Source organism: Syngnathoides biaculeatus, chromosome 18, assembly GCF_019802595.1.
Source record: "Syngnathoides biaculeatus isolate LvHL_M chromosome 18, ASM1980259v1, whole genome shotgun sequence".
In the NCBI taxonomy this organism is placed as follows: domain Eukaryota; kingdom Metazoa; phylum Chordata; class Actinopteri; order Syngnathiformes; family Syngnathidae; genus Syngnathoides; species Syngnathoides biaculeatus.
In genome coordinates, this window is record NC_084657.1 from 19,586,457 (window position 1) to 19,598,196 (window position 11,740).

At 40.5% G+C, this 11,740-nt stretch overlaps 1 protein-coding gene and 1 long non-coding RNA gene across 2 annotated transcripts; one reads left to right on the plus strand and one right to left on the minus strand.

Moving 5' to 3' along the window:
- The first annotated feature begins 1,058 nt into the window (after positions 1-1,058).
- LOC133492202 (cationic amino acid transporter 2-like) lies at positions 1,059-4,813 on the plus strand. The gene is made up of 9 exons (XM_061804259.1): positions 1,059-1,199; positions 1,837-1,906; positions 2,015-2,396; positions 3,002-3,157; positions 3,242-3,398; positions 3,648-3,781; positions 4,128-4,350; positions 4,477-4,613; positions 4,707-4,813. Exons 2-9 carry the CDS (start codon positions 1,877-1,879, stop codon positions 4,811-4,813), a joined length of 1,326 nt encoding a protein of 441 aa, XP_061660243.1. The 5' UTR covers positions 1,059-1,199; positions 1,837-1,876.
- An 852-nt stretch (positions 4,814-5,665) lies between these two features.
- Positions 5,666-9,857, minus strand: LOC133492203 (uncharacterized). Its single transcript, XR_009792574.1, has 3 exons — positions 9,706-9,857; positions 7,972-8,132; positions 5,666-5,766 (listed from the first exon to the last, which is right to left on the minus strand). It is a non-coding gene; the product is annotated as an uncharacterized LOC133492203 (long non-coding RNA).
- Between the last annotated feature and the right edge of the window lie 1,883 nt (positions 9,858-11,740).

Consider the following 11,740-nt stretch of genomic DNA (forward strand, 5'->3'; position numbering starts at 1 on the left):
AGTCTTCTCCTTGTTCGAGGTGAAAGTTTAGAGGGACGGCCGGGTCTTGGTAGATTTGCAGTGGTCTGATACTCCTTCCATTTCAATATGATTGCTTGCACAGTGCTCCTTGAGATGTTTAAAGCTTGGGAAATCTTTTTTTTTTTTATCCAAATCCAGCTTTAAACCTCTCCACAACAGCATCTCGGACCAGCCTGGTGTGTTCCTTGGTCTTCATGATGCTCTGCACTTTAAACAGAACCCCGAGACTATCACAGAGTGGGTGCATTTATACGGAGACTTGATTACACACAGGGAGATTGCATTTATCATCATCAGTCAACATTGGATCATTCAAAGATCCTGCACTGAACTTCTGGAGTGAGTTTGCTGCACTGAAAGTAAAGGGGCCCAATAATATTGCACACCCCCACTTTTCAGTTTTCTATTTTGATAAAATATCCAATAAATTTCCTTCCACTTCACGATTGTGTCCCACTTGTTGTTGATTCTTGACAAAAAAAATATATATATATCTTTATCTTTGAAGCCTGAAATGTGGCGAAAGGTTGAAAAGTTCAGGGGGCCGAATACTTTCACTGTACTGTACTTCTTAAACAACCATTCGCACCTTTGGACAATTGAAATTTTACAGACTTCAAATAACCTAAAGTAGATGATTTTGTGATGTGGAAGGAAATGGGAGTACCCGGAGAAAACTCACACAGGGACAGGGGGAACATAAAAACTCCACGCAAATGAGGCCCGGTTAGGACTCAAGTCCTTACAACTGTGAGGCAAACGTGCTAATCAGCCCCCGCCATGCTGCCTCAATGTTTTCGTCTCCCAAATTATTTAAATTTCTCCTTTGGGCATATTTCAAGTAATTTTCTGCTCTCTTGGATAAATTTGCCAATGGTTCAAAACAAACAACCTCCTATGGTAATCATCTGCACACTCACAGTATGCCAACCCTGGAAATGATGCGATTGTATTACTGTTCATCTTAAGAAATTAGTACATGCCAGCATCGTATCACTTTCATCTTCTCCCTCACTGCTACACCCCCACCCCTCACCCAGAAATTGCACATATGTCTGAAATGTAACATAATGCATCAAAAAATGTGCCGCTATGAAGAGTTAACAGTGAAGAGACTGAGATATTCTCGCAAGTGGAGTGGTTTGAAACGCTTCGAAAGTCACACACATCCTGCAAAGGTAAGGGCTCATTTTTCACATTTTGAATTCTCGTATTCTCTGTTTTACGGGGACAAAAGTGTATTGTCACAGTCAGCTTATACTGCGTTGTGGGCACCCGAAAACAGGTTTCATAATTTAAATTACATAGTAGAATACAAGACCTATTCTCAGAAAGCTACAGGTTTTTTTTTTTTTTGTGTATGTGTATGACTCAAGGACTGCAATTCATGCTATAAAAATAGTGTTCATGTTTGTACGGATCATCAAAGCCTAGCAGGCATTGCACTCACGAAATAAAAAGTAGTTACAGTTGTGCGGTTGTACAGTCTAAATACCCTGGCAGGATTTTTCAAATGTGGGTCATTTCTTTCAAGGAAACCCAACTAATGTGTAATTTTTTCCTTTGGGGCTGAGAAGTCTGAATTTTGGCCGCAATTGCTTGTGTTTTTTTTTAAGCCTTTGCATCCTAAAAGGTCTTTGTGACATTTGTGCGTGAAATCTTTATAAGTGTGCCTGACTGCCGCTTGGTAGTCCCTAACCGCAAATGTTTCATTGTCAGAAATTGTCATTTTCAAATAAATAGCTTTTCACAATATTTTTCTGATAAATAACTATCTTTTCTTAGAGGTCCTTTGACAGTTCTTTTGCTTTTCAGTCGCTCAGTGTCCAACATTGTTAGTGCAGCCCTGGATAAAATGTTCTGGCAACGCACTGACTCTTTACATGTAGGCACTCATTTCTGTACTGCAAATCCTTAATGGCGATTTAAACTTTATTTTAAATGCTTGCTTACTTGTTTGTCATTCCCATATACTGCACACCGTATATCATAGTGCTTCACTAGGATGCCTGGTGCAAAGATCCTGCTCTTCCTTCAGAGCCTGACACGCAGGAAACCTCTTGAGCCCGCAGGAGAGGTGTCTAACTTCCGCCGTTGCCTGACAACCATTGACCTTGTGGCTTTGGGGGTGGGCAGCACATTAGGCGCCGGCGTGTATGTGCTCTCCGGAGAAGTGGCCAGAACTGTGGCCGGACCCAGTATCATCATCTCCTTCTTGATAGCAGCCATAGCCTCAGTCTTTGCAGGCTTGTGCTATGCTGAATTTGGTGCTCGGGTTCCCAAGACAGGTTCTGCCTACCTCTACAGCTACGTAACAGTGGGAGAGATCTGGGCTTTTATCACTGGCTGGAACCTTCTGCTCTCTTATGTCATAGGTAAATACATACACCATATAAGTCCTCCATCCATCGAAAAAGCCATCCATCCATTTGCTACTGCTTATCTTGTTGTTTATCATGTCCAGGTTACACGTGAGCTGGAATCTAGCCAAGATGACTTTGACGGTCATTCCAAGGGCACATACAGTATAGACAAATAACCAATCACACTCACATTTGCCATTAACCTAAGCCAAATGCTTTAGGATTGTACTCAGGGAGTGCCAGGAATAGCCCATGCAAGCACGGAAGAACAAGCAAACTCCACAACATAAGGCCAAAGCTTCAATGTGAAGTTCCACCCATCAGAAATATGAAGCAGATGTGTTAACCACTACCACATTGTGCTGTAATATTTTCGTTGTCTGTGTTATTTTTTTCACGTTACCATTGAAGATGATTTTGAATTAAGGGGGAAAAAGGACCTACAATCAGACAGTAAGACTAGTATGGATTTCTTTCTATACGGCCTACTTAATTAGTTGTTGCTTTTTCATTTATATTAAAAAAAAAACTTCATTTCATATTTGTTTTGCACCTTATCTTTTTAGGGATTCTAATACATTAGTTTTTAATAGGATATCCGCGTTTGTTATGTTTAGGGACATCAAGCGTGGCCAGAGCTTGGAGTGGAACCTTTGATGACCTCATTGGAAATGTCATTGCCAATTCTTTGGGAAAACAAGCTCCCATGGACCTGCCAGGATTAGCTCCCTACCCAGACTTCTTTGCAGCTGGCCTTATCATGCTCTTGGCAGGCACGTTTTAATCGTCCACACGCTCATGTATTTGGTCATGACTTGTTTGAATATTACTTTTGACGGTGTATATTTGCCCTCTAGGTATTCTTGCATTCGGTGTTAAAGAGTCTGCCATCGTGAACAAAGTTTTTACGGCAGTTAACATCGTAGTCTTGCTCTTTGTTATCCTCTCTGGCTTCATAAAGGGAGATCTCAACAACTGGTACAGTGGTGAAGAAACTCTTCAGAATTCACATGAGTATGGATCTTTTTTTCTCTCTCTCTACTGCTCTAATAAATTACATAGACAACAGACGCACGTTTAAGAATGGACATAAGAATTCACTTGAGACAAACCAAAATCAGCATAGAGAGTCTTCCCACAAAAAGTGGAAAGTTGTTAGAGCTGCAGCTCCTCCCGCATTATGATACCTTTCTTGGAATGGTTTGCATTATTGTGCTTAACAATATGAATGACATTAATGGGGGTCCCGTCTGTTTGCAACAGAAACACATCATTGCTCAATGAAACCATGACTTTTGGAACCGGGGGGTTTTTCCCTTTTGGCTTTGGTGGAACAATAGCAGGAGCGGCTACTTGCTTTTACGCATTTGTCGGCTTTGACTGCATTGCCACAACAGGTAAAGTGATGTACTACAAAGCAAGATTTAAATACCCCATAATTAAACAGTTGAAAAAAATATCATATTAAGATAATAATTCTGTCTTTAGAAAATAATAAAACAAGACATGAAATGAACAATGTTATCAATGGTGCAACTGTACTCCGTCATACAGAAAGTTATTCTATGATGTTTGGGCTCTTGTGGCTTATAAAGGTAACAAAAATATAAGAAGTATTTTACCTCATAAATAAACCTTTTGTTAAAATAATACGTCCAGTAGCATGTATGTATAAGAGCGTACTTTGTCTTTGTTAATGAGTTATGAGTTCTTATGAGTGTGTGTGTTTTCATTTTTCCTTAGGAGAGGAGGTTCAGAATCCCCAGAAGTCAATCCCACTCGGGATTGTGGCATCCCTCCTCATTTGCTTCCTGGCTTATTTTGGCGTATCTGCCGCCCTGACTCTAATGATGCCGTTCTATTTGCTGAGTGTTAACAGCCCACTGCCTGTGGCGTTTACATACGTGGGGTGGGGGCCTGCAAAGTACGCCGTGGCAGCGGGATCCCTCTGTGCACTGTCAACAAGGTACTATGAACACAACAGTACACCGTAGTTTCCATTTCAGATGTTCTTTCGTTCATTTAATTTTTTCATATAAGGAGATGATGTTTATTTATTATTTCAACAAGGCTGTTTTCATTTGCCTACCAGCCTCTTGGGATCAATGTTCCCTATGCCCCGAGTGCTCTTTGCCATGGCCAGGGACGGCCTTCTCTTCAGCCTTCTGAGCAGAATGAGTGAGAGGCAAAGTCCTGTCATTGCTACTCTATCTTCAGGTGTTGTTGCAGGTACAGCCACGCAAACAATTTTGAAAAAAATCAGAAAGAAATATGTAACTTACCAGTAAAATGCTATTCTGTTCTTTGCTCATGACCTTGCAGCCATCATGGCATTATTGTTTGACTTGAAGGCGCTGGTTGATATGATGTCCATTGGAACCTTGTTTGCATACACCCTTGTTGCCATATGTATTCTCATATTAAGGTAATTTGAGGATTTTCAAATTGGTTTTCAAAGTTTTGTTATGTGTGATGTCATGCTGTACAGATCTTTAATCCCAAAATATCATTTTGCATAATTGTAGATAAATGCTCAAGATAAAAAATTAATAAAATCATTGCTTTTCTGTTTCTGGCTGCAGTCTTGCGCCACTTTGAGAAGGGTTAAGGCTGTCACACTCATCATACAATTCACACTATCTGTGGCATGTTTCTTTGAAAAAAAAAAAAAAGAGCTTGTCCTTCAGCATCCACAAATCCTCCATTCAACAGATGCTATGGATAGTGTAAATCGTACTATGTGTTGGAATAGTGCGGTGGCCATAAAATTTCTCAAACTGGCACTGAACTGCAGTCAGGGACAGGAAAAACTTCTTGCCAGGCAACAATTTTGCCATTCTACACCAATGTCAATTGGTGAGCCTTGGGTAAAGAAATGTTATGCTTAGAAAAACTGCAAAGTCTTAGATGTTATATCAGAGGCAAAATGTGCCATTTTTGTATCATTATGGATAAGACAATGTGATTTATTGAGTCGGGTTTGATTTTTTTTTTTTTTACATAAATATTTTCCTCACTTGTACAGATACCAAGCAGATGGAGATGCTGACAACAAAAAAGAACCATTTACAGTCCGTGGACTATTTTTTCCTCATTCAAAATGCACGGCACGGACATCTAAGAATGTGTCTGTTTTGACAGTTTGCATCAGTAAGTGCTCTTTTTATTTCACGTTAATATACTCGTTAGTACAATGTGTATGATTGAATTCTATTATTTGCAATTACTTGAGCTGGTATTTTTTTTTCTTCTTAGTATTTTTAGCAACCACCCTGAGTCTCTTCATATCCCAAGCTGTGATCTCGCTTCAGTCTTTGGAGTGGTGGAGTGTGTTCTGTGTTGTTTTGGTGGCAGCAGTTCTGATCCTCACCGTCCTCATTATCTGGAGACAACCGCAGAGCACAACGAGAGCTGCTTTTATGGCACGTTACATTTGTTAATCTCAATACTTACACTCATGGAGAGACTATGGAAGAACGGCGATGCACATGATAAAATGTGAATTTACTCCTGTTTCAACTTCCTGTAGCAAACATTCCCCAATAATGTTGTTGATACTGCATGGTGAATTTTATTAATCATTTAAAAATGAATTCCAAATGACGTTATGGGAAAGAGTAGTGGAGGCTAGATTCAGGACAGAAGTAAGTATCTGCAACCAACCAGTATGGTTTCATGCCTAGAAAGAGTACCACAGATGCATTATTTGCCTTGAGGATGGTAGTGGAAAAGTACAGAGAAGGTCAGAAGGAGCTACATTGTGTCTTTGTGGATCTAGAGAAAGCCTATGACAGAGTACCAAGAGAGGAACTGTGGTACTGCATGCGGAAGTCTGGTGTGGCAGAGAAGTATGTTAAAATAGTACAGGACATGTATGATGGCAGCAGAACAACGGTGAGGTGTGCCTTAGGTGTGACAGAGGAATTTAAGGCGGAGGTGGGACTCCATTAGGGATCTGCGCTGACCCCCTTCCTGTTTGCGGTAGTAATGAATAGGCTGACAGATGAGGTTCGACTGGTATCCCCTTTAACCATGATGTTCGCAGGCGGAAGAACAATTAGAAAGATGGAGGCACGCACTGGAAAGGAGAGGAATGAAGATTAGCCGAAGTAAAACAGAATATATGTGCATGAATGTGAGGGGCGGAGGGGGAAGAGTGAAGCTCCAGGGAGAAGAGATAGCGAAGGTAGACGACTTTAAATACTTGAGATCAACAATACAGAGCAATGGTGAGTGATGTAAGGAAGTGAAGAAAAGGTCCAAGCAGGTTGGAACAGCCGGTGGAATGTGTCTGGTGTCCTATGTGACAGAAGAGTATCCGGCAGGATGAAAGGCAAAATTTATAAAACGCTGGTGAGGCCGGCTATGATGTACGGATAAGAGACGGTGACCCTGAAGAAACAACAAGAAGCAGAACTCGAGGTAGCAGAAAGGAAGATGCGGAGGTTCTCACTTGGAGTGAGCAGGTTGGATAGGATTAGAAATTAGCTCATTAGAGGGACAGCCAAAGTTGGATGTTTTGGAGACAAGGTTAGAGAGAGACGAGAGAGTCAGTATATTGGTAGAAGGGTGCTGAGGATGGAGCTGCCAGACAAAAGAGTGAGAGGAAGACCAAAGAAAGGGTTGATGGATGTTGTGAGATATCGACAACATCACTGAGCGGGAATTGATCCCACGCTGTCCGCACCAAAGGGAGGCATTTGTGTACCACTACACCCTCAGTGACTAAATATAATAAGTGTATATATATATATATATATATATATATATATATATATATATATATATATATATATATATATATATACATTTTATTGAGCGAGGACAAGAGGACAGTGGGTGTTAGAGAGGAAGATGCAAGAGATGGGCTTCGATGGAAAAAGATGACGCACTGTGGCCCCTAAAGGGACAAGCCGAAAGGAAGAGAAGATTTAAAAATGAATTACAGTTTAGGAAATTTAATTGATTCTTTTACTGTGTTTCTGTTATTTGGCACATGCAGGTGCCTTTTGTGCCAGTGCTTCCGATCTTGAGCACCTTGATCAATATTTACTTAATGGTTCAACTGGAATCGGACACATGGATACGCTACGCCGTGTGGATGGCTATAGGTATGCGAAAAATGTAGAATAAAAATCTTCATCAAAATGGATGGATGGAACACAAATATATTTCCTTTCCAACAGGTTTATTCATCTACTTTGCCTATGGGGTTCAACACAGCGTACAGAGGCAAAGGCTCCAAAGTTCACTCAACCAAGTCAGTATTAGTAGAATCACCTCCAACGTGGATGATAACGTACCTCCAGCACACGATTTCAGCTAGATTCCGTTGGTTTACTGATCCAAACAACTGATGATCAGTGAACCATGGCCAGTAATGTTCAAAATATATTTTTTACACAAGTTGTTAATTCTAGCTGACAAACTGATTTCATTTGTTGGATCATCAGCTGTGCAAAATATACTGTATATATAAGAATACAGCTTATATACTGTACTATCAAAATAAAAACATTGACGATGAGAGTGCTTTCATATAGGTGTGAAACAAAGACTGAATAATTCCTCTTAAATTACATTTCACCTGGAATGAGTCATTTATGTACAGGTTATCAGCTCTCATCTCATCAGGGAGGCGTCCGGGAGGCATCCGGATCAGACGCCCGAGCCACCTCTTCTGGCTCTCCCCAATGTGGAGGAGCAGTGGCTCTACTCTGAGCCCCTCCTGGATGACCGAGCTTCTTTCTAAGGGAGAGACCAGACACCCTGCAGAGGTTACTCATTTCGGCCGATTGTATCCAGGATCTTGTTCTTTCAGTCAAGACCCACAGCTCGTGACCACAGGTGAGGGGAGGAACGTAGATCGACTGGTAAACAGAGAGCTTCGCCTTTCGACTTAGCTCCCTCTTCACTCAATGATAAAAAGAATCTAGTCTAAAGTTGATTGACGGGTAACCTTCTGGGTGTACCCCACCTCGTACCCGGAAATGGCTGAACTTTTTCAAGAAACAGGACATCACAAAAACGCCACACATAAAACATAAAATTACAAAGCCGTTAAAAAAAAAAGACATTCGGCACTCATGCACAAACAAATGCTTATATTTTATTTTGTTAAAATATTCACCAACTGAGCACAAAACATTTCCAATAGCCCACCGATCCACAAAGACATCCAAATTGTTGGTTACGGCATAAAAAGCGTGCTCCACCCTTTGACGGGGAGCCACCATCCCTCTAACACAGCGAAGCGGGTCAATCCAATCAGTTCCAACCATCCTGTTCGTTCTACTTTTCCAAATGGCCAATTTTGCGCTAGCAAACACGAAATTCATTTACACCAGTTTATTTTCTGAATAAGTTGGTCCATGCATAACAAGCGGCAAATAATCCCCCTAACTCCCAACCCACTCCTTTAGCAATTTAAAAACTTCCCCAGTGCCAGGGTCAAAATGAGCTCTGCGTCTCTTCATAGCTACTATTTATTCCATCCACATACATCCGTAAACAGTAATCTTTAATGACGTAATAAAAACTACACTCTGCATCCACGATGGACGCCGCCATGGTCAATAGGTTTGACTTCTGGTCAGGGCAAAAAGCATGGTAAACATATATATATTGTTATGGAAAACAGTGCAATAAATTAAATACTTGGGAGACATGAATATAATGTAAATATTTGCAGCATGCCCAGGAAGGTTTAGAAGATACATTGACACATAAATATGTTTTAGGAAGGTGGAACGGTGACTCAGCTGGAAAGCATTGGCCTCACAGTTCTGAGGTCACGGGTTCAATCCCGGACCCATGTGGAGTTTGCATGTTCTCCTCGTGCCTGCGAAGGTTTTCTCCGGGCACTCCGGTTTCCTCGCACATCCCAAAAACATGCAACATTAATTGGACACTCTAAATTGCCCCTAGGGTTGATTGTGAGTGTGACTGTTGTCTGTTTCTATGTGACCTGCGATTGGCTGGCAACCAGTTCAGCGTGTACCCCGCATCCTGCCCGTTGAAAACTGGGATAGGCTCCAGCACTCCTGAGACCCTTGTGAGGTTAAGCAGCTAAGAAAATGGAAGGATGGATATGTAATAGGAGGTACAGGCCTTAATAATGTTCCCCATGCCAAACGTCAACTGCCACGCCCACCTCTCATCTTCGTGTATCAGGCATTTCAATTGACATATTAGGTATATAGAATATATAGGAATTTTTCAGACACTTTTTGTAAAAGAGGATGAAAAATCCCAGAAATTATATCAATAAATTCCACACACATATACACACTGTTAACTATTCCAGCTTTAGTTGCCTGACCATGGTCGCCAGACGAAGGGGAGACATCTTCTCCTGGGCTGAGGTTGTCCTCCTCGGGTTTAACTCCCTTCTCGCGTCGCACCTCCAACACTCAATGGCAGGAGTACTAATAACACGGAACATCAGTTCGCTGTTATAGTCGCTTTACTGCCTCCAAGCACACACCACGCATGCGCAGTCCGTCTCACCTACATATTAATACACATGCCTACCTGCACAGAGCCCGCCGTCACAACACCCGCAACAACACATCTTCAGTTGATACCTTTTAATAGAGATTATTCTCTATGAAGTTAAAATGTAACCTTTAGTGTACACTTCCACTCATTTATATACATATTGAGATACGTTTGTAGCATCATTTACATTCAACAGTATACAACCTGCGATACATAATAATAGTTGAGAGGCTGTGGTTCTGAAATATATATCAGTGACTGTAAAACACAAGAATTGTGATCAAGCTGTGATATATGCCTGTGATACTCAAATATATTATCAGTGATAGAAGCCTCTTATACAACTAGATCAAATACTCCAAACACATTCATCTGCATTGTAATGATGTATTTTCCACATTAATAATTACAGTATAATAAATAATTATGGAGGTTAAACTGAAACACACCGGTGAAAAGTTATTTCTTTGTGACTGCCTGCGTATTGCGTTGTGTATTTTTTTGGATGGATGAATGAGAAGACACACACCTTGGCTGGTCTCAACTTGGTTTAATCCTCTCGCTGTCTCTTAAAGGAGAAAAATTCACGGGTGTTCACAGATTTCTCTTCACAATTACTTTCAAATCTCTCACTCAGGGATTTCATGAACAAGAGAAAATATATCACATAAACAAATAACGTGATTTACAGATGAAAAGAATATTAAATAAACTTGCATAAACTCACATCTACAGCGTCAATTTTCATGATTCTTGTAAAAATCATAAATGGTAAAGTTGAGATATTACAAGCATTTTTGTTTTACCAAACATGAATAGTTGAAAAAAAAAAACATTAGCCCTGATTTCCGATTCCAAAACTAGTTCATAAATCGATTATGTAAATATGAAGAGACGATTCATTAAAATTAACTGCGTTCATCGCTGCACAGGTCAGGATGGTTATTTTGGGAGTATCAAGATGGCGGATAGCTGCTTCCGGCGAATTCAGCTACAGTGGCCAACGAGCTATCCAGTCTTTTTTTTCGATCAGTGATTACAGCGCATAGCATCATACTATTACACTTGCACGGTTTTGCAGCCAAATGCGCAACAAGAATTAACCATATGTTCACTAAAAAAAACTAAAACTAAAGTATTCCAACTAAATTTGATGTTAATATGTTTCACAATGTACAATTGTAAGAATGTCTAAGGATGTCAAGTTTCACGAGAAATAGTACACACAGCAATGTTTTGCTCTGACCGGAAGTTAAAACCGAATTACCGCGTGAAAGGGATCTGTGCGGATACTTGTTTTTATCCTACGTCATTGGTAATCCTCCATTGGATGTCACCCATTCGAAGAAGAAGACGACGACAACAACGAAGAAGAACTCCAGCCAATCATACAGCGACTTCTCATTCGAATTCAAAACTGCTCATACGGTCTACTAGTTCAGGCGCATTGTTTGAATCTCACTGCGAAGCAGCATGAAAAATGCAGCCGGCCTAAACACTTGTAGTTAGCGTTTTACTTTGACGTCGTCTTATATCCTTCAAATGTATTTTCAGTTTCGTGGGATTTAACGATTTTAAACTTACGACAGTACAATATTCCCGGAAAACGAACAACGAACGTCCGTCCAACCTTTCGAAAAGGGTGAGTTCAAGGGAATCAACGTGACGCAGATGTACCGACTAAATGTGACTTCTGACATTGCATCAAATACTAAAAAAAAAACGTCTTCTACACTTGTGTCTGTGTATACGCACACAAAATTTGATGATTGTGTTTCAAAAGAAGTTTGAAATAATCAGTAGCTAACTGAAATAAGTGTCATTACAGTTACTTTTTGTCATCTGGGGAAATTGTA